Here is a 27,628-nt window from a genome sequence, read left to right on the forward strand (position 1 = left end):
ACACAGTGCATTTATTTATTCACTAATATCCACGCAACGAAACATGAAGGCCATAAAAGCAAACATGCACATATCTACACACACTACCCTCAAGCACCCCCCCCCCCCACACACACACACACACACACACACACACACACATACACACACACACACACAACTGCACGCATGGGCACACAAACACACACACACACACGCACACACACACAACTGCACGCATGGGCACACAGACACACGCACACACACACACGCACGCACGCACGCACGCACGCACGCACGCACGCACGCACGCACGCACGCACGCACGCACGCACACGCACACACACACACACACACACACACACACACACACACAGACCTTCACAGTTCTTCCCGTCGGCGGCCAGGAGGAAGCCGCGGTGCAGGAGCACTGGTACGACCCGGGGGTGTTGTCACAGGTCTGGGCACACAGCCGACCGGGGTAGCGCCAGCACTCGTTCACATCTGGGGGACAAGGACCAGACCGTGGTTCATGTGTTTGTGTGTGTGTGTGTGTGTGTGTGTGTGTGTGTGTGTGTGTGTGTGTGTTTATGTGTGTGCCTTTGTGTCTGTCCACAGGCAAAAGAGTACCCATGCCACCATCCATGGGTCTGTTCAGTCCAAACAGACCCTTCTGTGTGTGTGTGTGTGTGTGTGTGTGTGTGTGTGTGTGTGTGTGTGTGTGTGTGTGTGTGTGTGTGTGTGCGTGTGTCTGTGTGCCCATGCGTGCAGTTGTGTGTGTGTGTGTGTGCCCATGCGTGCAGTTGTGTGTGTGTGTGTGTGTGTGAGTATGTGCGGGTGTGTCTGTGTGTATGTGTGTGTGCCTGTGTTCAGGTGTGTGTGTGTATGTGTGTGTGTGTGTGCCTGTGTTCAGGTGTGTGTGTGTGTGTGTGTGTGTGTTTGCGTGTGAACAGCTGCCCTGCGCCAGTCTAAACACTCCAGCGTAGTCCATTAGTCTCAACAGCAGCGCATTAAAAAACACAGAGGCAGGGGAGGCAGGACCCCTGCAGCCCTGGGAGACTGCAGGAGAGATAGGACCCGGGCAGACCACCCGGGCAGCCCGCTGCCCGGGAACCAGCATCTGTCATGCTCAGTACATAGAACACAATGGTGGTCCACGTCCATGGAGAGAGCGATAGAGAGACAGAGAGAGAGAGAGAGTGAGAGGGAGAGATAGAGAGAGAGAGAGAGAGAGTGAGAGGGAGAGAGGAGAGAGAGAGAGAGATAGATAGGGAGAGAGAGACAGAGATAGGGTGGGACAGAGGGAGAGAGAGAGAGAGAGAGAGAGAGAGAGAGAGAGAGAGAGAGGGAAGAGAGAGAGAGAGAGAGAGACAGAGAGATAGGGTGGGACAGAGGGAGGGAGAGAGAGAGAGAGGGAGAGAGAGAGAGAGAGAGAGAGAGAGAGAGAGAGAGAGAGAGGGAGAGAGAGAGATACGGAGAGAGAGACAGAGAGATAGGGTGGGATAGAGGGAGAGAGAGAGAGCAAGAGAGAGAGTGAGAGAGAGAGAGAGACAGAGAGATAGAGAGAGAGAGAGAGGGAGTAGAGCGCAGAGTGAAAACATACATTTTTTTAAGGAGCTTATGTAACAAGAAGTTATACAATCAAAAACAGAGAGGGTGGCGATGAGGAGGGAGGAAGCATTCAGACTACAGAAGGAACAGCAGTTCCTCCTGCCGTCAGAGCGGCCGCCTTGAGAGCACAGGACGTACCCACACAGGTCCGCCTGTAGGAGTCGTACTGGTACCCGGGCTGGCAGTCGCAGCGGTAGGAGCCCGGCAGGTTGTTGCACAGCTGGCCAACGCCACAACGGTGCAGGTTGTTCTGACACTCGTCCACGTCTGGGGAGACGAGTGAACACAACGGTCACTTTTAGTCACATCTGACTGCGATTGAATTGTTCAATTGGTCACATCGGACTGCACTGTTTCGTTGACCGTGAACTATTAGGACATTTAGCAGAATCTTTTATTAAAAGTGACTTAGGAGTGAAACTTTTATTGAGGCGGGATCATTAACGACGATGCAGACATTGGGCTGTAACCCAGAACATCCTGTCTTAGAGACAAACACCCTAACCCCTACACTATCCAGAACCTTCCGTCTTAGAGATAAACACCCTAACCCCTACACTATCCAGCCTCCATCACATGACCTCCTGTTTTGGTAGCCATGTCCTCTGCGTGCGTCCATCTTACCAATGCATCTGGCGCCATCGGGGCTGGCATGGTAACCACGGCTACATATGAGCATCTTCCTCTGGCAGGTGAAGGAGCCCACGGTGTTGAGGCAAGTGAATCCTGGACTGCAGGTCTGGCCCAGACCCATGCACTCATCAACGTCTGCCGTGCAACACACGAGGCATGTGGGGACAGAGGCAGAGATGAACCAAAAAGGAAAAGGAAAATTCACAGAAAAGGAGGAGGAGGGGACATGAGAGGTAAAGAAAGAGACAAACCGCATATACAAAGCTTCACCAATGGAACTGTTTTGCTTTTACTTTGATGTTTGTGCCTGTGGCGTCTGTGTTTGTGTGTGTGTGGGTGTTTGGCGCATATGTATCTCAGGTGTATGTTCTTTGGGTTGTTTATCGTGTGGGTGTCTGATAAGATGAGATAAACATAAGGACTCCCACACATGAGAAATTCACTTGTTATGTTTATGTGCATGTTTCTTTGTGTATGTGTTGGTTTGTTGTTTGTTATGAGTGAGCAAGTGTGTATGGGTTTAGGTGTGTGTGTGTGTGTGTGTGTGTGTGTGTGTGTGTGATCCCGCTCCTGATCCCGTGTGATTTCTCTATTTTCCTCTATTTCTCCCCTTGCTCACAGCGTGTGTTTTACACTACTTTACAGTGGCGCGGTGCTGCCTCGACATGCCCCAGTTCCTGTCCCTGGGGGCTAATTCCACAGCATCGCTTCGTCCTGGAACAGGACAGAGGGTTGGCTTTCATCCGCCCCACTGCAGCCTTCTGCTGCAACCCCTCTGATCTCCTGTCTGTGTGGCATTTAACCCCTTGTGTCGCCACAGCCCCTGCTAGACTCACCTGTGTCTCTCTCTCTCTCTCTCTCTCTCTCTCTCTCTCTCTCTCTCTCTCTCTCTCTCGCTTGCTCACTCCCTCTCTCTCTCTCTCTCTCTCCCTCTCTCTCTCTCGCCTCGTCTCTCACTGTCTCTCTTTCCCTCTTATTCTCTCTCTCACTCTGTCTTGCACTATCTCTCCCCCCCCCTCTCTCTCTCTCTCTCTCTCTCTCTTCCATGCTCTCTCTCTCTCTCACTCTCTCTCTCTCTCTCCCTTGCGCGCGCTCTCGCTGTGTGTGACTGATGTGTTTACACGTCATATGGATTGGATTCACCTCTCTCTAGATTGTGTTTACATGGAATATGGATCCCCATTGTGCGGTGTGTTTAAAACATGGCTACTGGATTTTGCCATGAGAGCCAGACGTCCGCCTATCGATGCACCCGCGTATCGATTGACGCGGCGCGAGCCCCGGGTTCGAGTCGCACCGCCAAGAAAACGCCATTTGTTTAGCTTGCAGTCACCGGGGATGCTGTGTGATTGAACACTCATTAACGCGGGGGTAAATAGTGGGGATATAGGGGGGTGTATTTACAATGATTGATGGAGTGAGATATACACTGGCTGTTGTGAGTGCGGTTGTGTTTTCCACCTGCGACAAGAGTGCGACAGGGCAGTGTGTGTGCTGGTTGGTGACTGTGCACCTTCCTCACCGACACAGTTGCCCTGGGCGTCCTGCCCAAAGCCCGCAGAGCACTGGGGCCTGGCGGTGCACCTGAAGGAGCCCTCTGTGTTCACACAGTCAAAGCCCAGCCCGCAGGTATGGCTCTGCACCAAGCACTCGTTGACGTCTGCAGAGGATGAGGAGGAGAAGGTGGGAAAGAATGCGCAGTTTACAGACAGCAACATGTTTTGTGTTCCTCATTCCACTGTGTGCGTACAGTTAATTGTGTGATCTTCATCTTCGTAATTCTGTTCTGTGTCTGTGGTGGTTGTGTTAACATGGATGATGCCGGCGACGTCTAATGTAATTACTTTTAGTCACCACTGGATGGCACTGTGGACAAATGGGAATTCACGCCACCCATCTGAAATGCTCTATCTATACATTCATCTTATATCAACCCCTCCTTTGTTTCTCTGAATATTCCAAGTAGCACTTATTTGGAAAACATTTGCCAAAGCTATACTCAATTTACACTCTCACCCACAAAAACAACAAACAACCACATTTTGATACACTTGTCGTATCTTTGAACGTACTGTATGTACTGTAACATACTGTGTGTGTGTGTGTGTGTGTGTGTGTGTGTCTTCATGTGTGTATGTGTGCGCTCACGTGAGACAGCACATTATGGAACATTAGCCTAAAGACCGCCACATTTCTGCAAGGGAGATTCCATTCCTGTCAATCAGCCTGCAGAATGGGCTGTCATATCAAAACCAAACACATAATTAAGATAGAAACAACCCTGTGGTGAGGGAGGGGCAGTGTGTGTGTGTGTCTGTGTGTGTGTCTAAGATCACATGTGTGTTTGTGCACTTACACTTGTGTGTCTGGGCGTGTTCACAAATGACACTCTTGTGGATGTACATCAGACTCATATGATGAGTGTGTGTGTGTGTGTGTGTGTGTGTGTGTGTGTGTGTGTGTGTGTGTGTGTGTGTGTGTGTGTGTGTGTGTGTGTGCACGTGTGTGTGTGTGTGTGTGTGTGTGTGTGTGTGTGTGTGTGTGTGTGTATTGCGTGTGTGTTGACTTCTTGTGGGACTTAGGTCATACAAGAAGACACACACACACACACACACATACACACACACACACACACACACACGCACACACTCGGGGCACAGAGAGATGGAGGCAGAGTGAAGACTGACAGCCTTGAAACGCAGAGCCCAACATGGAAGGAGGTGGGGGAGGTGAAGGAGGAGGAGGAGAAGGAGGAGGATGTTGGGGGAGAGAACGAAGATAGCGATGAAGAGAATGAGGAGGAAGAGGAGGAGGATGGTGGAGGAGGAGGTGGTGGAGCAGGAGGAGGAAAAAGCGCAAGAGGAGGAGGATGCGGGAGGGGCAATAGATAGTGATGGAGAGGGGGAGGTGGAGGATGAGCTAGGAGGAGGAGGGAGGATGCAGTAGAAGATAGGGTATGGCTGGGAAGAGAGTCTGACTCCATCGTGGAGGAAATGGCAACTGACAAATCAAAGGGAGTCCGGCTTCTCAAAGGAGCCCTGCTTCGAAGCCATTAAGCCATTAAGGCTCAGTCCTTACGGCGGCGACCCAGGTTTGATTCCTGCCCATTGTCATTTGTTGCATGTCCTCCCCACTCTCTCCCCTAACTTCCCGTCTACCTCTCACTGTATCTGTCATGAATAAAGCATCAAAAGGAGCCCTGCGCCAAAAGGTCAAGGAGGTCAAACTGGAAATGTCAGCCTGCTGTTTGAAGCAGTGGGGCCAAGACAAGTCAGTTCAGTAATAACAATTGATTGAATGGACAATTTGTTTTTCTTTAAAAAAATTCAGTTTCAGAAGAGGTTGAAATGGAGGGGGGGGGGGGGCGGTGGAGGGGATTCTGGGACTAGTATTGGGTACTCTTCCATGGTCAAAAGAGTGTTAATATATATTTTGGTGAGATCCAAAAAGGGAGCAGTGGAAGTCCCTCCATTCTCTGCAAACAGTAGAATAGGTTGTACTCATCTAATGGGACTCTACAGGGAACCATTCGTCTAATGGGATACTCTATCGCCACTGATTGCCTGCAGAGGCTACCATTATGAGCATGATTATTAAATGCAATACATCGCCTTTTGATTGAGCATTCTTCCAGTCCACAAACAGCTGAAGACGAGCTTAATTCCCCACGGCAAGAAATCATAAGCACTGTCATCCCTCCCATCTGACTGCAGTGGTAAACACAGCAGGCCTCAAACTTTCTCTATAGAACTACAGATGCTGAGGAAGACCCCTCTGTACACAGAAGAAGGGGGGGGGGGGTAAACAACTTATAATGAGCCTCACCCTAAGGAGCTCGCCTTCTGGGTGTCACTCAACCTTTAGCGGAGAGACAAAGCTCCACGTCTCGTTGTTGTTGTTGTTGTTCTGAATGCTAGCTGCAAGACAACACAGGCACATGGACGATTCCGCCTCTCCAGCGGTGAGCATTAGTTCTGCTCCGTTGTCCGAGCGCTCGCTTGTGAAATAACGTTGTCACTATTAATTGAAGGCGTCTCGTCTGTTATAGGGGCTCCCAAGGGTGGCGGATTAGATTGTTCACCCAAATATCCGCACAACGTGATCACCAAGTAAAGCTGTTTCTCGCCAACACACTTGCATTTTTGTCAAACTTTTTTGTCAGACTTTGGAGTATACTCGGATCCTCATAAACTCTGGTCATCATCGTACGCAAATATCACCCGTTTTGCCAGATGCCACACGGAAACGGTCACAATGATTATTATTCACCATTTTCCAAATTATAATATATTTCAAATTTCATGCCTGGGTGAAGGAAAGTAAGCGGTTCATCGAATGTGTTTATGCAACTGAAGCTGAGCGTCGAGATTTGAGGCTTTAGGGTAGAGCCTCGGGTAGCTTTTCAAAATCGTCAAAGCCTCTTTACTCTGTGCTACTGTTAGCTCCCATTTAAAGCCATGTAAATAAAGCTTTACTTCTTTTATTGATTTGCCTCTTCTTCAGACTAAACAAGCCCATATCCACAGGCCCCTGTTCACATCTGGGTGTTGAGATCATGGAATACAAAGAAAGATAATAATTGGTGTAAAAGTTTGAAATAGTGATGTAGTCATACTATTATAAAAAAACCTACTTATTCATATTGTAGCGATGAGAAAATTTGTGTAACACAATATCAGACATAAGACGGTTTAAGAATGATATAAAGGTATAGGCTGAACTCATCTATTCATTTATTAGAATTGAAATGATGCCAACTATGTTCACTTCCATGTAGTCAAACCTCAGTTGTTCAAGTTAAAGTTGTGTGTCAATTGAAAGCCAATTGAAAGATGTACAATATAAAGGCCTGCCCACTGCTGGTAGTGCTGCAGCAAGTGGAGGGTCGAATGTAGAGAACACACATTGTTGTATAGCACGTTTGCAATGACAATAATAAAGAAGAATCTGCTAAAGGAAATGAAGAGAGAGTGGTGAATTAGTAACAGAGAGACATGTTTCTGCCAAGGATGTTACGCTAGACTGGAACCAGACAGTCTGAGTCTGAGTTTGAAATTGTCAGATATTCTGTCCTCCAGCTGTGTGTTCAGGCAAAAGAAAATGCATTGATAGAATACACAGCGTGTGCAGCAGTTGGTTTCCTCACCCTCACAAGAGTATCCATCATTCCTCAGAGAGAAGCCCTGGCCACAGGAGCACTGCACCTGACCTCCCACTGGGCGGCACTGCTGAGCACAGGGGTTATGTCCTGACAAACAACAACACACAGGTAGTTAGACGAAGGCTACGGCAAACCTCTCTCTGCCCGGGCTTCCCATGGCAGGATTCAGGGGTGGACTCATGTTTTGAGAGAGAGGCGTCCATCATTCTTTGTTTGTGTCTGCGTGCGTGTGTTTGTGTCTGCATGCGTGTGTGTCTGCATGTGTGTGTGTGTGTGTGTGTGTGTGTGTGTGTGTGTGTGTGTGTGTGTGTGTGTGCGTGCAAGATAAACAAGTGATTTTATCGCAGTGTAAAGCTCACTTCCTGTTTTCGGATCGGATCCTGACCTGGTGCCATTCTATTTCCTATTTCCATCCCCGTGTTTTTGGCAACCAAGCAAGACACAACAACAACAAAATATCATCTCAGCGAGAGTGGCGGGATGTATTCGGGACAACAAAGCGATCTTTGATGCCATCCTACCTGCTCGGGTCTGGCTTTTGCAAAACCAATTACAAGCCGGGGGAAAAACAAACACACTGACGAGGTTTAAAATAATGACATGGCCATCCATGCTGGAGGCACTGGGGCCATCTCAGTCCTCCGTGTCATTTTCCCGCCTTTAGATTCCCCCTTGCAGGCTGCTGATTAAAGACACGATGAACGAGAGCACCGTCGTTTGTGATCTTCCGACACTCCGAGGCTCCGTCACTTCCCCACCCGACCGCCCCACATCCCCTCATCACACCTTCTCCCCGGAGACTGATGTGGTCTCACCTTCGCAGGGGTTGAGCGGGGCATGGGTGGGGGTGCTGGGAGGAGGAGGAGGTGGTGGGGATGTGGTCGGCTCCTCCACGCCTCCTGCTGAGGCTTTGGGGTGTTCCTCCAAGCCGTTCTCCTCCTCACGCTCTGTGCGATGAGAAAAGAGATAAAAGTGAATCAACTCATCACGAGGACGAGACTAATTACACTGTAATCACTCTCTCTCTCTCTCTCTCTCTCTCTCTCTTTCCCCCCACTCCCCATCGCTTCTCCCCCCCCCCCCCCCCTTCCTGTCTGTTTCCGTGGTTTTGTTTAAACATTGTGCAACGCCTTGCAATGCAATGTGTGTGTTTTTGGCAGTTGGGGTTGTACATGAAAAGTTGTGACAGCGGTAGAGGTGGGACAGGGGAAAGAAAGGAAAACATTGCCCTAGGACAAACATTTATTGGTGAGCCTCACCGCTCGCTTTTAATTTGCTAGGGCTTGAGCTCTGACATTAGCATCCTGTTGAGGCATGCGGCGGTGAGATCTGCCATTAAACAAAGAAACGTTAAATAAAGAAACGTTAAATAAAGAAACGTTAAATAAAGTCAGCTGGGTCTCATTCAGCGCAAGATTTCGTTCAGCACCTCTTTAACATTACACCTTTTATACACAATATAATATTTATCTATCTATCGGTGTCTAGTGGCGATGAATCTTGATGAAACTAGTAAAATCATGTTTGTTATTACGTGATTTTGTCAAATTAATTCAGAAGTTTGATTTCTAAATGTGTTTCTTTGTCTCCAATCGCACGAGATTGATGGAACAGCGAGACGTCACTGTCAGCTCAGGAAATAAATGGCAGGGTGCGATTAGAATAACTATTATTAGACAGAGTCCGTGCAGGCAGGAAGGAACGCTGTGCCCCAGCAGGAAAATAATACACTGGAAACATGTGGACAAATACAGACAAACGGGAGAACTTCCTGGCCAGGACTGTACACGACTTATTGACATGGAAATGTTGATGAAAACGATAAAAAAGCTTCACATATGCAACGGTCAGATAGCGTTGGGAAGCGTTTTTTCATTCATACCGCATATCAATGTTATGTACATACACTACACATTAAGAGTTGGATAAATATCACTCAAAACGACTTTTCAAATCTGACTACAAATATAAAATAGTTCACATCCCATCCTGTGATCCTGGTAGCATGGTCCTGGTCATACCCGGTTTACAGACACCGTCCGGCTGCAGCGAGAAGCCCGCGAAGCATTCACATCTGAAGGAGCCGGGCGTGTTGACGCAGCGCTGCGGACAGAGGACGTCCTGGTACACCGCACACTCGTCCATGTCCTCCACCTGGAACGGGTCCTCCACCTGGAAGGGCCCCTCCGCCGTGTTCCCCTCCTCCTGCACCTCCTCCTGCTGCTGCTGCTCCTCCTCCTCCTCCTCGCCGATGGAGAAGGCCTCCTTCGGGAAGGGGCTGTCCGACACTGAAGGAACAGAGCAGCAGGAGGGTCGTCAATATGCAGTTTCAGCCTCAGCCGACTTGATCAGCGTTTCATCGGTGTCCCCGAGTGCTTTGTGCAAGGCTTTGTGTCAAAAGGCCACCGGGATCTTTCTTCACTCGTGGCGAAGCAATTTAGTACAAAGTAGAATCAAATGCGGTTCAGGGATTTTGAGAGTGAAGAATCCAAATAAGCCTTCAGCAATATTGTAGTGCACTGCAGGGGCAGAAGCAATGGGAACTTTTTAAGTGAGAGATTTGAACTTTAATAAACTCTGCTTCGGCAGGCCGCTCAGGTGAACCATTTGTCAGATCTGAAATCAAAGTACAATCTTTCACTGTAGCAGCAGAAAAACAAATTAATTATATTGTGTGTAAATTAGATTTGTGTGTGGTGTGTGCGTGTGTGTGTGTGTGTGTGTGTGTGTGTGTGTGTGTGTGTGTGTATCTGTGTGTATGTGTGTTTGTGTTTGAGTGTAGGTGTTTCTGTGGGTGTATGTATGTATGTGTGTGTGTGTGTGTGTGTGTGTGTGTGTGTGTGTGTGTGTGTGTGTGTGTGTGTGTGTGTGTGTGTGTGTGTGAGTATCTGTGTATGTGATTGTATGCGTGTGTGTGTGCGTGTGTGTGTGTGCGTGTGTGCTTGTATGAATTCATGTGTGTGTGTGTGTGTGTGTGTGTATATGAATACATACGTATGTATGTATGAATGTGAATATGAATGAATATGAATACAACATTATGTGTGTGTTTGTGTGTGCGCGTGCGTGTCTAGTTGCACGCGGCACACGCGTGTCTAAAGCACCTTTATTCGGCAGGGGCGTGGGGTCCAGGAGGGGCCTCTCCCTGACGGGGCGCCAGCCTCCGTCCTCTCCTCCACCCTGCGCACCGGCCTCCCCCTGGCAGCAGGCGAGGAGGCTCTGTCTGCAGCGGGGCCCCAGGGACGGGACGGCCTCACAGCGCTGGCCCTCGCTGAGGAGCCGCAGGCCCAGAGAGCAGCAGCCGCAGCACTCCTGCAGGGCAGACGGTCACATCGTCACCACCCCACCACACACTGACCAGGAGACTGTCCCAGGAGTCTCCCCGCTCTGTCCTAGTGGCTGGCTGTGCGTGAGGAGGCGTAGGGACTCAGCAGAGGAGCAAAGGAGGAAGTCTTCCTTTTAAAGGAGAGGATGAGGAGGAGAATGATGATGATGATGATGATGATGATGATGATGATGATGATGATGATGATGATGATGGGGATTTGGGCTATGTAGCCCCCCTGGTGTGCTCAGCGAGGTACCCCTTACAATGAGATAGGAAAGCAAATGAACCGACTGCCAACATGGGTGTGTGTGTGTGTGTGTGTGTGTGTGTGTGTGTGTGTGTGTGTGTGTGTGTGTGTGTGTGTGTGTGTGTGCATGTGTGTGCTGTGGAGTAGCAGTACTTAAAACTGTTGGAGGTCGACAGTCAGTCACTTAAAGGTAATTATTAGACTTGAGACTGTACTGACCTTTTGGGCCACGGGGGTAAGTGTATAAGCCTTTAATACCCGGCTTGGATGGAAGACGAATGGATCGGGGAAATGTTGGCTGATGCTCATGAAGTCATCACACACACGACAAGGCCTCACTGACCCCAGTCACCATGACTATCACTTCTACCATTATACTGATGTCACACACACACACACACACACACACACACACACACACACACACACACACCAATCAGACTTTGACACTTTGTGGAGCACGCGTTCAAACACATCTGCGGTCTATTATTGCAGTGGAACTCCAAAAGGCAGAGGGAACCTTTGTCCGCACTTGGCTCCGCAGCGCCTCTGCCTAGATTTAATAGGATAATTTGATCAGAGGAGACACGGACTCCGCTGACGCAAGCCCCTGCTCCACAGAACTCAGGCTCTCCTCGGATTACTAATTGTTTAGGACCAGTACTTTGCGCATGTGACAGATTTCTTTTTCATTCAGCATGACTAATGGAATAATGAGGAGATCGTTTGAAGACTGAATTTGCACTTCACAAAGGAATGAAGTTACTCTTCTTTCAAGTTTCAATTTCATGTGTTTTTTTTTTCAACCAGCCAACCAGGTTCAGGCCGAGGGACAGATAGGGCAGACATCGACGCTTAGAGGGACTTGTGCCCCGGCTCTTCGGCCTTCTTAATTAGAATTGCCCTTTTTTTTTGGTTTCTCGATTATTTTGTCTCAATATCATTGGCTGTTTGTTTCATCATTCCTGGGTGTGCAGGAATGACGAAATAACGTGCTTGGTATATATCATGCATTTATGATGTGAAGCCAGGTTTGGTGCATTTGAGGCATTCATATTACAATATATCAAATGTATTTCTTCTGAAATGTTGTCTCTGTGATTTTCTACTGTACTGTTAAAATAACATTTGCTTTGATGTAGGGTGTCAAAGCAAATTAGAAGTTAAGCATAGCATGGAAGCAGCAGACAATAGAGGAAGGTTTGAACAAATAGGGGCTCCTCTTTTGACCAGTTTTTACCCACAAAGTAAACATCAAACGCTGGTGTTTTGATTTGTTGTCAATGGCACAAGGTCTAGGCAAGGGTTGAAATGGTACGCTAATGGGCAGTGGGGATGAACCGAATGACTTAATTAAACCAAACTCATGGATCACTGGTTTATCCATTTTAAAATAGCAATCCATATAGCAGTGTCAAAAAGCAGGCCTACTCACACCATGCATATTAAAGCACACATTATTCTCACATATCGAGGCCCCCGTCCCTAGGGAAGCACCGGGCACGCCGCTGCCCATGGGCGAGCAGTTCTTAGTAATACTAACCGTGTAGGAGTCGCCTCCGCAATCATCGCTGTCCTCACACACCGCTCCGCTTGTGGCTGCGGTGACACCGGCCAAGCATCGCTGCTGCCTCAGAGCACCCAGACAGCATTGTTTCTGGGCCGTCCTGACAGAACAAAGCACACACAGGGGGAAACGTGAGTTGAACGAAACAGTGGATAAATACACGTTCATGCTCTCAGAAGTCGAAAGATAAATCATTTATGCTTTGGGATGTATTTAAATCTGTGTGAAGTTGAAACTGAAAATGTGTTTTGTATTCGTAAGGCCTGAGGGCTCAACTATTTTACCGTCAAAGCTGTGAGGATCCCTCAGACAATTGAGGTGATGAGGGACTACAGTATGAGACATGATGTAAATCCTGGCCAATATTAACTTAATATCAAAACTAGTACTAGGTGGAGTTTAGACCGAGGCACAAGCATTACTGCAACATATTTCTTTTTTGGCAAATTGCAAAACTAGGTGCAGTGTACATTATTGTTCCTAATGATGGATGTTCTTCGACTACATTACCGACAGATGGAGTGCCTTTCCTCTCTGGGGAGCTCCATAGCGAGGCAGTGACCATTAGCTGTGGCCCATTTCTCCCCCGTTTCACAGCACACCCTCACCAGCTCTGCGGCCGACACTGTATCCAAAACGCAAACATCAACACCCAAATGAGACCAATCCATCTGAGCACAGTCACCGCCTCCGGAGAATTCAACGCTGACCCAGAAGTGTGTCTTGATTAACGCACACTTAACAAAACAGTGTACAATGGGATTGGTGCTTCTGTAGAGCAGGAAGAACAGCCTGAGATATGAAGGGGGGTGACAGAGATGGATTACAGTATCTTTGACAACGGCTGATTCAATCTCAACCTTGATGAGGCGTATACTCTCTTCTTTAAAAAAACTTTGCAGAGCTGAATTGGCTTCACAGACTGTGGTGTCTTTGTAATTGAGATGATTGGGAGGGGGAGAAGAGTAAAAATGGATTTATTTGAACAAACCCAAAAACTATTTTGAAGTAACAATTTAGTTATTTAGCAGATGTTTTGTATCCAAAGCGACCTACACTGAATTTAGATGCAGGTCATTAAGGAGCAGGTAGGGCTTAGACAGCTTGCTCAAGGGCGCCTAAAGGTAGACAGACATTGAAGTCAATTGGGTTTAAACCCAGAGGCTTTTGTAGCGAATGAGAAAGAGTAAATCTGTATCACCTTATCCCCAAACTAACCTAGGAACAAAAAGTAGAAAACAGAAGAGGAGAAAACTATGTTCAGAAATATGCCGGGGACCTCACAAGGTACAGTCACAGGTCACTGCATTCCACTGCACTGATTTGTGGCTCTTGACCTAGAGAAAACTCAGGACACAAATCTCATGGAATTTGCTGTCTCTCCAGTCACCATGTATTATAAATGTAAGGCAAGGGTCAAGACTCATTATTGACTCTTGACTGTAATGTACAACTAACGGCATGAGAGTTCTGCTATGTTTTGGCTTTATTAACTTTTCTATTAACTATGAAGGTGACTCAAAGTTATGATCGTAAATTATTAGATTCCCACATATATTATAAAAAGTGTTTCTGTTGAAAGCTTTTTAGCATACATACAATGAGTACAGTGTGTTGAAAAAACATAATTTTGTTGCAATACAGCGAACATGTTTGTTGTGGTTTTTAAGTCGCTTGAAGTCGGTAATCAAAGGCATAGTTAGAGGTGAAATAAGGAGAGGGCCGGATGATGATGGATGGAAATTGAAGAAAAAAAATCCATCTCTTTAAAAGGTTACCACAAAAACTTAAAGGAAGATTCAGAGTCTTTGAGGTCACTGAGGCACTTAAACTTTAAAACCACCTGTGCTAAACATGTCTTTACCATGCCATGTCCTTTGTGTGTAAATCCATCGAGCACTGTCCTCTCTCTCTCTCTCTCTCTCTCTCTCTCTCTCTCTCTCTCTCTCTCGCTCTCATACCTTTCCAGGGCCTAGCCAAGGAAGTTCCTACAGATTGCAAGCACTGACTGTGCCGCACAATACATAATTTATAGGTGCAGGAATGGCTTGAGAACATTTGAAAGCTCAAAAGGCGCAATGACGCTTTGATGCGAAGAAATGTCCCAGTCAGGCAGTTTAACAAGTCTCTTTGAACCTGTGGATGAGTACGTCAGTGTTATTATAAGACACATAACACAATTATTCATCTTCCTTCGTTTGTACCCCTATTCATTTTCTCCAGGTGGATTCAGCGCTCCTTCATTCTGTGACACTACGTTAATTTGCCCCATGTGTGGATCCAGATGGCAGAATGGAGGACAGGGTCAGTAACGTCATCCCACAGAGATGAGGTGGGTGGTGGGGAGGGAATAAATGAATTCTCGGAAGGAAGCTGAAACGTTAAAGAATTTAAAAAAACGTTATATGACATGAAATATCGAGGTCCTCAAGACATTAATAAAGGATTTCCGAACTGATAAATCTCCCAAGCACATCCGACCCGGTGTCATGTGGTTGGCAGGCCTCATAATTTAGCCAGAACAACACACTCGCTGTTCAGAGAAGTGTAATAAGGAGGGGGGGGGGGTTATAAGAGTTTGCTTGCCCCCCCCCCTCTCTCTCTCTCTTTCTCTCTGGCTCTTAGTCTGTTATTACACCCGCCCGTCCCACTAACATTATTGCCAGACACGTTGCTCCGGTGCACATCCGATATAAAAGCGACCGACATCACCTCACTTGAACATAAGACGCTAGGCAAACACGAGAAAACGGGGGGCAGCTCTCGACTTGTCAGCGGTGGAGCTGGAAGCGCACACACAGGTGGGCCTGAGAAGAGGCCACCTAGCAGACAGAGAAAAAAATAAAACACCTTTGTGTCAACACCGAAAACAACTTGTGTGTGTGTTTGTTTGTGGAGGTGTGTCTGTGTGTGTGTGTGTGTGTGTGTCAGTGTATGTGTGTGTGTGTGTGTGTGTGTGTGTGTGTGTGTGTGTGTGTGTGTGTGTGTGTGTGTGTGTGTGTGTGTGTGTATGAAAGAAAAATAAGCCTGTAGTTAATGAGCTCATCACACGATCCAGCAACAGGTCACACCATTGCATTGATTTTCAGAGACAGAATTGGCTTTCAAGCGATGCTGAATTATTAGGACTGATAAGTTAGAGTGGGAGTGGGCCTAAAACCAGCAGAAATGTATGAAACGAAATGGTGTGGGTGTATTAAGCGATACAGGTTAGCGTTCATTACGTATGTGTGTGTGTTCTCTAAATACTTTGTTAACATGTGTGTGAGCTCAGTTTTCCCACCATACAACATACATCACACACGTACCACAGTCATCTCTGTGTTACCTAAATCACATGACCGAGACCCCCCCGCCCCCCGTATCAACCACACGGCTCACATGTTCAGCAGCTGGCAGTGACATCACAGGGAGAGCCGCTCTCTTATCCCCATGACTTCATTTGGCCAGCATGACTGACCAGGCTTTCAGACAACACGACTTTGCAGACTGACTGTGCTCTGTTGGGCCAACCTGCCCGAGATGCACTGGGAGCAGATGGGATATGTGGTCCATCTGGCTAAACGATCTGTGGAGGTTGTGGTAAGGTTAATAGCAGTTGTTGGAGCAGAGGTTGGACTCGTTGATGGTTTCCCACAGTAACCACCAGTCCTGTAATGACATTTCTTCCTGTGGTTAAATAACCAGGCAATGAAAGAAAGTATAACACACACGGCGCAAGCAGATTGCAATCGATGATCGCTGGTCTGTCGTGGCCTCACACAGCCAGACCATATTCACTGTGTTTTTCTGAGGGGCGTCTTCACTCCTTAATTTGCAGCAAATTGGATGAGCTTCAGCCAGTCAGATCCCTATCGCCCCGTTTCCAAAGTAAACACCTAACGAGTGTTACCGCTACCGTTATCAGTGACCTAATAACGCCTGTGTTCAAATAAAACAAAACCCAAAGCAGCATAAATATTATTTGATTTATTTAGCCATTGTAGGAACGACGAAAACACCACTTCCCGATTTCTTCATCATCACTCCATGGGGTTTGCTGATTGGCCAAGCTGCCAGTGTTGACTCTTTCAAGCAATAAAACAGGAAATTGTCTGCTGTGATAAATCTGTTGACGGTCCGATCTTAGATTGGGAAGGAAAACAAATTAAGGCTGGGTTTGAAAAATCTATCTTCAGATTTTAATCAATCTCAATTTGTGTGGTCCGTTATTGTTTCATAAAATCGAGAGATCAATCTTTTTCTTTATTTTTAGCCTTTATGGACAGAACATTGAAGAGAGACAGGAAAGCAGCTTGGAGAATAGAGGCAACAACATGTAGCATAGAACTACAGGTGGTTAATAGAACCTGGGTCGCTACAAGACATACTGCCTACATGCTAAGAGCAGTAGCAGCCTGCGGGCCTGCCTGAGATTGAACTTCTAATGCACGCATTTTCACGTGGATGCTTGAAGTTTTAATCACGTTAGTCTCCTGTGTTAATGTTTATTATAAACAAAATCTGGAGTCTGAATCTGGACCTTTTGAATAGGATACAAATCAATTCAGGACATCAGTGGTGATTCCCAGCCCTAAAAAAGTATAATCAAACCCCATAGAAAAAAATCCCCTGTTCATAAGATACAGTTGTAAAAACGTGATGACAGGTGAAAGGTGTTGTTTTCAATCTGTATGGAGGACATAAGAACAAAAAGATAAATAAATAAAAAAGAGCCGAGAAGCAAAACAGCTACACTGCTATTCATCACTGCTATTCATTTTCTTTTAGATGTTGTTAATGAATGGTTTCATGCCTCTGGGTATTTATAAGTATAAGTGACATGTGTGATTTGGTTGGTGGTATACAATCAGAGCATGTTGTGCATGGGAAATATGCCTGTGACATGGCAAGGCCAACATGGCAAGCTCTGGAATTAGCACTCATTTTCATTCTCCATTCTCAGGAAAATTACACATCTCTTCCTCCCACTCACACAGGCTTGCATGTTGCAACAGCGCTGATGATTAACAAAAAAAAAAATCCCACTTCTACGAACTTCTCCATTTCACATTTCGACTCATACTTTCCGATGAATTCTGAAACAGAGCCATGCATTAATTTAGCCCTGCGGCACATCTGTCTTCATTTCTTCATGTGCATTATTTGTTTCAAGACATAATGGGAGCTCTCCGGGCGGGATAGGTTAAGTGGCTCGTGCTTGTTTTTCGAGGATGTACCTCAGCCATGGGTTTCGGGACAGGAAGGCCAGCGAGCTCGTGGGACAGTCTGGTCCTCGTGCTGGCTCAGGAGGGACCAGCCGGGTAGCGTCTGGCAATCAAGCCACAACAGAGCTCTCATTCATCACATGGGTATTATGCTGCTCCCAGGTACAGCCCCCCAGAGAAATACTACACCGCTGCCCGGGCCTACCATGAGCGAGGCCTAAAGACCCCCCTCCCCCCTGTTGAGCACACACACACAGCCTCTGTTGTGGCGAACGCAAGAAAGTCAAACAAGGGTGGACTATTCACTGGGGGGGGGGAAAGACCAAAAGAATTATATATTTACCCCGAGCTGTGATTCAACACAAAGTGAGTCCATTTGTATTCAGACGATTATAATTGCTTCTTTGCGATGCGTGCATTCTCCTTTCCTTATTTAAAAGCAGCCTCTGGCATGCATCCCTAATTATATTGATAATAGCCATTAGTCAAGCATCCTCTGCCCCTATACTCTCCCTGCCGTCACTTTAAACATGTCACTGGAAATCCTGGAAATGTTCTCCCTCTCGCCAAGCAACCTTGACCTATGGACCTTAACAACGTCACCTCGCCCAGGGACATGGAGAATAGCCAGACCAAACACTGGATATACACAGGGAGAATTTGAAATAAACAAATCCTTCCACTGAGTCAAAACAAAGAGATCTAATTTACTGCTGAATTCTAAGGTATTACCCTAATGTGCTGCTGCGTGAATTAACAGGCTCTCACAGCCTCACACCTGAACCTAACCTTGGACTAATGCATTGTTCCTAGTCCAAAAAATTGCCCAAAAGACACAAACCAGTAATACCATTTGAAAACATTCAAATGGTATGTTATTGAATGTATCTGACAGGCTCCATAGGTCTTCCCATAGTAGCTTGTCATTGGGACATACATACTATGCATTCCTATGGAGGCCCGGTGCTGAAAGGAGAGAACAATTCTGACAGGTCTCAACAAAATTCATTGAGTAGTAAAAGAGGTGTCCTAGATATGGGGTGGACACATCCATAGCTTACAGCATGCTGCACAACCTGCTATTAGCACACATGCTGAACATCAATTCATAAATGATGGATTTGCTCGGGTTCCAGATTTGTTTACTCCTTTAACAAACAGTTTTGACCCTTTGAACATCATACAGGAAAGCAATTTCAGCAAGGGGAAATTACGACAACAAACACTTTGTAGGTTACTTCATGTTAAATACACAACTACACAACAAATATCCCTAGATCGTATTTGAAATTTTACTGGACCCAAAGTCACAGGAAATCTCTCCCTGAACTCTAAAAAATTGATAGTTTTCAATAAGGTATAATCTGTGAGTCATCTCCCTTGTCATCTGTGTAACCTTCTCATGCTCTGCATTCCATCTCAGGAGTCCTCAATAGAAGGTTTTGTGCTCTGAGGGGGATCACAGAGTAGATTTTGATCGGTAAATATGAAGGGTGCAAACACAGTGCATGAACATGGACTGCCCTCAGCATGAGGGTGGCGGGCAACATGGTCGCTCCTCATTGGATTAAAAGGTCTATCTCATCTCCGACAAAGACGGCGAGTGTACGTATCTGTGTGCTTCCTGAGCACTTCTGAGAAAGGTAGATAGATGCTATCGAGGGAACTCACACTCTCCATGAACCACTGCTTTTACTGGACGGATGCCAGTTTGAGTACAGGGATCATGAATCCCCTGTCCAAACACAGGATGTCAGTGAATAAGAGGAAGATGTTTTCTGATAAAGTAATAACCTCTTGCCGTCGTCATCACATAAATGTCACACATGACAAATCACCACATACTAACTAAGAGATTATCCATTTTGGCTCAGTCATTTTGTAAACAATTATATGATGGATTTTATTGAGAAAGGCAGATGGTAATAAAAAAGTAATAAAGAGTCATATGCTGTTCATTACAAAAGGTGAAGTGAGGAATTAACAGTCCACTTACCATCTGTTTCTCCCTGTGCAGTTTGAGAATGGTAATTGTGGAGAGTCTGGGCCTGTCTCCTTGGCTTGTCTCCCTCCTCCCTCATCCTGACCGGTGCTCTTCTGGTGGGACTCAACTGGACTGTTGGATAGGGTCGCTGCTCCTCCCTATGGGCCTCCGTCGGTCCCTCATGGCCTTGAGCATGTGAAGAAACATCCCGGCTGGAGTTGTCGCTTGGCCCGTGCCTGTGATGGCCACCGTGTCTGCCTTCTTTATCAGCGGCGGCAGAGAGCGCCGGCGTGTCCTTTGACTCGGCGCCACTCGGCGCCACCCTTTCCCGGTCTCCGTCCTGACGCCTAGCGGTCTTCCCAGTGGCTTCCTGTTGCGGCGTGGGACTGTCCGTGGTCCCGCTCTGCGTGGTGGAGGCCATGCCCGCTGAGGTTATCGTTTCTCTGCGAGCTCCCGCGGTGATCTGTTCAGTGTACTGTCGCAACAGCTGATGGCGAGCCTTGACCTTATGGTTCCTCTCCTGGTCCGGACTTCCCGGTGTCTCTCCAGGCTCCTCTCTCCTCCTGTCATCACGGGAGGTGGAGGAAACAAAACTGGCTTCCGGGTGTGTTAGTGGGGATGTGGTAGATTCAAGGATTTGCTCCTGTTCCAGTGGCAGGGAAGATGTGGGTTCTGCCAAGGTATAGTCATACTCGTCTGTGCCAAAAGCGGGCGGGTGCTGCTTATACAGAGGCAGAGTGTGGCCAAGCGGCAGCTTTGAAAAGAGCTCCCGAGGGTCGGTCTGTGTGTTGTCTGGCAGGTGACTGACACCTTGTGAAGGCTCATTCTTCTCCGTCGGAGGGGTCAGTATTGTTTTTTTACTGCTGTGCGGATCACATCCAGGAACGGGGGAACACACCAGGTGGCCTCCATCGTTCGGGCAGTAGCACATCTGGCACTGGTCCATATGGAAACTGTGGCCGGCCTTGTACTTGTCGTTGCCATGGACACACCCGATCCTCCCACATTGCGGACACCCGTCTGCAGGCTGTGTTATATCAATGCAGTTAGAGGGAAGATCCGGGCACGGGATGAACTGACAGCTGATCCGCCCTCCTCCACGGGGACAGGAGCACTCGGTGCTCCCAAAGTCCACAAAGTAGGACTCTCCCTGGGGAACTTTCCCCTCACGGAAGCCGGCGTGGACGCAGTCATAGTACTGGTACCCCTCACAGGTGCATCCCTTGTGGAGGCATGTGGCACAGCACGCACCCACCTCCAGCACTTCCTCAACGCAATGCTGCAGAACAGGACAGTCCACGCTGCTGCAGTCCTTCTGGCTCAGGCAGATATCCAGGTATAATATCACGTAAGATAAACACAGTGCCACTCTCTGAATGTCCATTTTTTTACAGGAACCTTTTGAAAAACAAATTCAACGCCACCTCCGTTACGTCCTCCGTTATACGATGTTAAACTGCACTCCTGTGGAAGTGAGATGAAGCATACACATTGTCATTCAACCTGCAACAACCTTTTTCAACAAACATTGAGTGAATTCAAGGCATGGTTTATAATTAAACGCACATGGAATTTTGGGCAGCACGGAAATCAATATAAACATGATATAATATTTAGAGTGCAGAATGAATGTAGAAAAAGGCCCACGGGTGTGTCCGTTGTTCCTGGTTTCCCCACTACATAGAACACACTGTGTGGAGGATCTGTTGCAGATCGGAGGTCATGTAACGTCACCCCAGTCAAATGAGTCCACTTGAAATAAATCTCATTGTACGCAGATGACGAGACATTTGAGGCAGTTGTAGTTGAGCAGTTTAACAAGTAGTTTAACAAATGTTTATTTCAACGTGAGGTCCTAGAGACCGGGAAGGAGCAACAAAAGCATGCAACATAATCGGAACCGTCTGATCTGTGACTTCAGATGTGTGTAATGGACAGACAAGGTGTTTTCTGTTTCTCTTTCCCCTTAATTCCTCCGCTCTCTGCGTGGTGTTGAGCGCTAATTACAAGACGCTATGTCACTGCATGCCTTTTGCAATCTGGTGTGAAGCCACTATGTCATCCTAATATTTCCCCAGACAATTACCTTGCATCACAATTACTATTATTATGTGTACTGTAGAGCATCTCTTCATGCATATTAATATATTTTCTTTTCAGCAAGAGTTGTGTTTCCCTGTCAAAAGCCGGTGCAGATATTGGAGCAGTTGGACTGTGAACGATGTTGACATTCTACACATATCTTTTTCACTAGACATCTTCTAAGCCCTTGTTTACCTCAGTGTGTGGCAAAACTTGCTTCAACGTGTTCACAAATACTACAAATAGGTACTGTATCATCTATACAAAATACTTTTTTCAGCAGAATATAACGTAATATAATATTGTTTAACGTTGAATTCATACAATTTCTGCAAATAAAAAACCCACATGGTTGAAACTTTTACTGAACAGGGCAAAAAACTATATAAAGGCATGTGTGATTATAACAAAATAAAGCTCAATAAAGTTTAATGTGAGGACATTTAATAACGTTTAAATGTAATAACGGTCTACTACTCATATCAGTAGCCTGTAGATACCATAAGAGCAAAACTATAACGAACCACACATTAAATCGGAACGGCATCATTGATTTGTGACCAGATGTCGGCTCTACTTCTGCCAGTTCCTCATCGCATTTTTTTTTGGTCTCGGCAAAAGGATGTTCAATAAAAAAAAAAGATAAAATTATCTGTGTGACAATTAAGTTCACTTTTACATGGATCTTCATTGCTCACCTTTGGTTCCCGGTTGATGTTGACGTTGGTCAATCAATGCGCGGCGACACAAACTTTGAAGCCCAATGTTTCACAGTAGAGCGGCGCGGCGTGCAGCAGGGCTGAGTTGACTGGAGTTGAGTGTAGTGGAGCTGAGTGCAGCTCAAGAGTACATGAGTGCTACCGCGACCGCTGCTCAGTGGGGGGGCGGGACAACCCTTTCCCTTTGAATTAACCTCGTTCCCAGGCGTTTCATCCAACGACGGAACGCCTGGGACGTGGTGCTCCAAATTAGCGTTATTTGCGAGAGAGAAAGTGGGCGGGACTTTCAGTAACGAGAGAGAGAGAGAGAGAGAGAGAGAGAGAGAGAGAGAGAGAGAGAGAGAGAGAGAGAGAGAGAGAGAGAGAGAGAGAGAGAGAGAGAGAGAGAGAGAGAGAGAGAGAGAGAGAGAGAGAGAGAGACGTCTGATAGAGGCGTAGGCCTATCCGTTACCGTTACATGTTTTGGAATATTGTTTCTGTCAACTTTTTCCTCAAAACTCATTTTTATTATACTTATCGTTGTTGTTGTTGTTGTGGTGCTTGTTGTAGTTGTTATTCTTGCCATGTTGTTAATATTCTCGCTCTTGGGACTGTTACAAGCTGATATGAAGTAAGAGACCGGAAATTGTGTGGTGACAGACCAGGATAACGCTATAATTGATGATCCTCCCTCAGCCTGCGGGTACCGACACTCCACGTGCTGCAGCCGTGAACCACATTCGCGTTAGTCGGTTAATTACTTACCACCCGCTGTGATATCATATCCAGTGTGGGAAACATGGTGTTAGGCATTCCGAATATTGTGCTTGTTTTAATGTTACCGTTCAATATTTACAACGACATCATGTTATGCCTTTGGGCATTTTTCATAGATCGTATAACTTTTTATATCTTGTAGTATATAGTAGGCCCTACCTGAGACTTATCGAATCAATTCAGCGAGTCTGAAAATCACAAGCAAACGATGTGTTGTATGTGTATGGGGTCACGGGGTCAAACGGAGAATGAATGAAAAGAGAAACCGTTTCATAAATGAATAGACTGCAGATAGCATTGGCTACCATTGGTTAACAAGGCCTACAATGTTTTAGCAATAATCAACAACATATTTTGTTTTCTTTTTTATTAAAGAAGAACATTTGAAAGAAGCATTTTCAATATTTGATTGTTAAGTTAAGTTAAGTTAGGCCTACCCTTTATTGTCCCTTTTTGGGGGAAATTCTTTCTCTGCTTTTGACCCATCCGGGAGCCGGTGTACACCCGGAGCAGTGGGCAGCCGCAGTGCAGCGCCCGGGGAGCAGGTGGGGGTTTCAGGTGCCTTGCTCAAGGGCACCTCATCCGTGGATGAGGACGTAGGAGAGTGCTGCACAACCACTCCCCCGTCCATATTTTTGCCTACTGGTCGGGATTCGAACCGGCCACCCGTCCAACTCTTTAACCAGTAGGCCACGGATGCCCCCCGATTGGTTTACATTACCAAATGTATCAGCGTCTTTTCACAGCCCTATGAAGATGTTACAGGCATTCTTAAACTTGCTGTCTGTTCTTTCTTTTTTTATTATTCTTTTTGTAAAGCCAGGCTTCTGTAATCGTATTATTATTAGGCCCTATATGATAAATAATAAAGTAGGCCTATTCTGAGGTTGTTCCTCCTCTTGACTGCAGTCAACAACTCTCTCTAACGTGTGCTCTACTGGAATTGGAACTGAATTTTAAGTAAATCTGAGCTGATCTGATCACCTGTAGAGAACTGTTTTGTCATTCCAGCATACTAAAACCACATCCTAGGAAATCCCTCTTCTGTCTTAAACCTCTTGTATTAGGAAAGAATATTCTTAAAATCTTCTTGTATTTCTTTTTGGTTGTTATATTCTATATATTCATGCTTAGAAAGTTAACTTTATTCCTTCATACTTACTTTAAGTGTATAATAGAAAATATTTGGATTTGAGATATACTTTGAGTGTAATTTGTAAGAACTCTCAGTGAGTTGAATGCTGTGTGAGAATGTCTGTTTTGAGTGAACCACACCTGTCTCTGTATGGCCCAATTTAGATTTTAGACTCCATGCTTGTCAATCACAGATACAGGAAATGCAACACTTCTAAATGGAGGAGGAGTGCATTTTTGTTAGTTGTATAGTTTCAAAATCTTGCTCTCATGCTCTTTCCTGCTCTCTCTCCTTACAACTATCAAAATCGTATCTACAAGCCTGCCTGAATAAGACACAAAATCAAGGACATGGCTATAACCTCTGACAGTGTAAAGCAGCTTGTAGTTTTCCATTGAACGTGTCCACGTGTCTACATCCACCACTCTGTTAATGGTAAAGCGTTACAGAGGCCTTGCAGCATGGATTTTCCTAGCCCCAGGTGGAATGTGATAGCAATCTGACCAGTGATGTAAAGCTATTTGGGCTGTTTTCCAGTAACCGGGACACATGAGCTAAATGGCCCTAAAGCTAAGTGTAATCCCCCAGTGGTGGCTGGCTGCTGCTTTGTCACGGTGGCCAACAGACCGACCCACCATGATGGTGGGGATAATGTAGAGGTGACTGTAATTAGCTGCAGAATGAAATAAAAATAAAAACACCAGAGAATTGTTTTCAATTTGACTTCTTTTTTCTTCTTTTTCTTGTTGTACATTTGATACATGTTACATAACTGACAGAACGGCTGGGCACATGTCGAACAATTCCATTGGACTGAGGGGGACCTCTTGAAGAGCAAGAAGGACCACCCAATGTGAAAGGCTTGTTCCGCATAGGGTTTTGTAAATTGAAATAAGCAATAAAATATGAATTGATGCTGCTCAAAAACTGATTCCACAAAATATAAATAAATTGCCATTCTTACACAAACTTTCGATTCCCAACTCTGTAGCAGTCAGCTACAGTTCAGTTCTTCATCTCCAGTGGTTTAGTCCGTGTTCTGGCCAAGCACCTTCACAGCAGTAATGGCCGTCGGACCAGAGTAACGTAACCTGACACACACTAATTGGCGGGACATAATTGCGTCCAACTCGGTTGTAATTCCTCATTCATGCATGTTTGAAGGATAACTTCTGCCAAAAGTCTTTTCCCATGCCCTCTGACTGCGTCTTAATAATCTACCTAACGACTGTGATTAGTTTGAACTTTTCCGATTTTTCCACCGTCTGGATGGCCGAATGTCAGATTTTATACTCCACACAAAATAAAATGAAATTGTCTCATTATCTTGAGTTTAGATGGAAGCCATGCAGAATACAAACATATAATGAAGTCACAGGCAGTGCTTTAGATTCTAAGCTAATGGCAGTGACTTCATTGTCTTCGCGGGCCCTGTAAGCTTATATTACTGCTATTACTCTGTTCTCTGTGCCTTGCCCATGTCCTCACCTTTGTTTATTTGAATAGGACTGGGTGGGCAGACATCCTCACTATACTGATTGCTGGAACGGCGGTAGGGCCTACTTGCAACATAAGATGCAAATTATACTATTTATTATCTAATTTCCAATAGTGTTTGTGACTGAGGACATATCTTGGAAAATACTAACTACAGTACTTCTAAAATATACCATGTTAGTAATAGGCCTATAGCATAAAGTACAGGTCAGCGATATGTATTGCAAAATGATCATCATGTTATTGGTCTTGCATCAACAGCCCACATGTGTGACGTGTCCATAAGCTGCCTCTTTTGATGACCAGGAACTGCAGTGTTCTGCAGGTTTGCATGTGTGTTCAATCAGATAACAGTCACTGTAGGTCCGAACTTGAAAAGGGGAAGTATTTAATACAGACCAGTAAAACAGTTGGCCACTCTGCAGGAGGCTACACCAGGAAAATGAAAGGTGAACATCATGAAAGTGTCTCACAGCGTGTGGCTCGTAAAGAAATACCAGGCTCTAAACTTAACAGCACGTCCGGTGAGGGTTTCAATCTTTTAACTTGTTGTTTAGCTCATTTAGACAAATCTGGTTTAGAGACTTTTGAATCATCCATGGTAACACTTTACAATATAATTAACATCAATTATAAGCTCCCCCCCCCCCCCCCCTCACAGCCAACATTTACACCCGCGGAGACCCTGCTAAGGTATGCATTACAAGATTCTACAGAATTTCATGCCAGCGAAAACCCAAAAGTTGGCAGCCCTGTTATATAGCATCAGCATAGGGGCTAGGGTGGGGTTACGGTTTGAGTTTGTTGGGTTGGAATTAGGGTTAGGGTTAACATGAAAACCATTAGTAAATGATTACAAGATCATTAGTACAGTATTTTCTTAGTTAATGCTTATAAGTGGATTGGCATTTAGCAGACGCTTTTATCCAAAGCGACATATAGGCTAAGTACATTTGTCAGAAGAAAGAGAAACAATCTATCACTGTCCGTACAGTTAGGATGTTCATAGAACCAAGTGCCAAGCACTAACAATTAAGTTAACCCATTCCCCGTATACAACAAAGATGAATTAGTACAAAACTAGGTTAGGTTAGGTTAGGTCAAATTAAAAAAAGTGACCCTATCATTTCAAAAGTGCAAAAAAATAAAAACGGCATGATAATGATTGCAAATATTAGAAACAATTTGCAGACAAATAGTCACAACCGAAAAGATAGTCAGAACCACATTTTCAAGATTACAAATGCAAGAGACTCTAGAATTGCTATCACAGGGGTAGGCTATAGCCAGGCTATAACAGCTGAGAACATCTAGCACTCTTTCCTTGTGTTTGCTAGGTCAACTATATGAAATGCAATGATGTTTATATTTGCCTTATTATGAAGTGTTTAAAATAAGTAAAAAATATGTAATTAATTAGTTCTTATATATATCTTGGATTTGATATAATATCGTCTTATGACACAATCAAGAACTTCGATTTCATTTTCACTTAATTAGACTCAACTCTGTCCCGTCTTAGCTTACTTGAGCCTATCCATATGTAACTAGTCAAAGTCTTTTCTCTATCGTTCCAAGCACATGCTGTAAAGCTCAATGTGGTAAGTCCTGGCTTTCATGGCACCGTTACACCAGTTATTATGTGTACTCTACCTACAGGACTCTTTACAGAGCCTCACACCTAGATCCTGAAGCTGGCCACTTCCCACACTAAGGAGCACT

General features: G+C 45.7%; 1 protein-coding gene across 1 annotated transcript in view; it reads right to left on the reverse strand.

Moving 5' to 3' along the window:
* LOC311359812 (fibulin-2-like) overlaps positions 1-22,624 on the reverse strand; it is a gene marked incomplete at its 3' end in the record, with an annotated part of 34,983 nt that extends 12,359 nt beyond the window's left edge. The window contains 13 exon segments of the mRNA XM_084479846.1: positions 359-397; positions 400-483; positions 1,729-1,857; positions 2,215-2,358; positions 3,746-3,883; positions 7,370-7,471; positions 8,200-8,331; positions 9,406-9,672; positions 10,489-10,696; positions 12,503-12,626; positions 13,037-13,151; positions 19,730-21,181; positions 22,498-22,624. Coding sequence (XP_084335972.1) covers positions 359-397; positions 400-483; positions 1,729-1,857; positions 2,215-2,358; positions 3,746-3,883; positions 7,370-7,471; positions 8,200-8,331; positions 9,406-9,672; positions 10,489-10,696; positions 12,503-12,626; positions 13,037-13,151; positions 19,730-21,101 — 2,854 coding nt within the window. The 5' untranslated portion in view covers positions 21,102-21,181; positions 22,498-22,624.
* Positions 22,625-27,628: the final 5,004 nt, after the last annotated feature.

This window comes from Micromesistius poutassou, assembly GCF_964030765.1.
Source record: "Micromesistius poutassou genome assembly, chromosome: 15".
Lineage (NCBI taxonomy): Eukaryota > Metazoa > Chordata > Actinopteri > Gadiformes > Gadidae > Micromesistius > Micromesistius poutassou.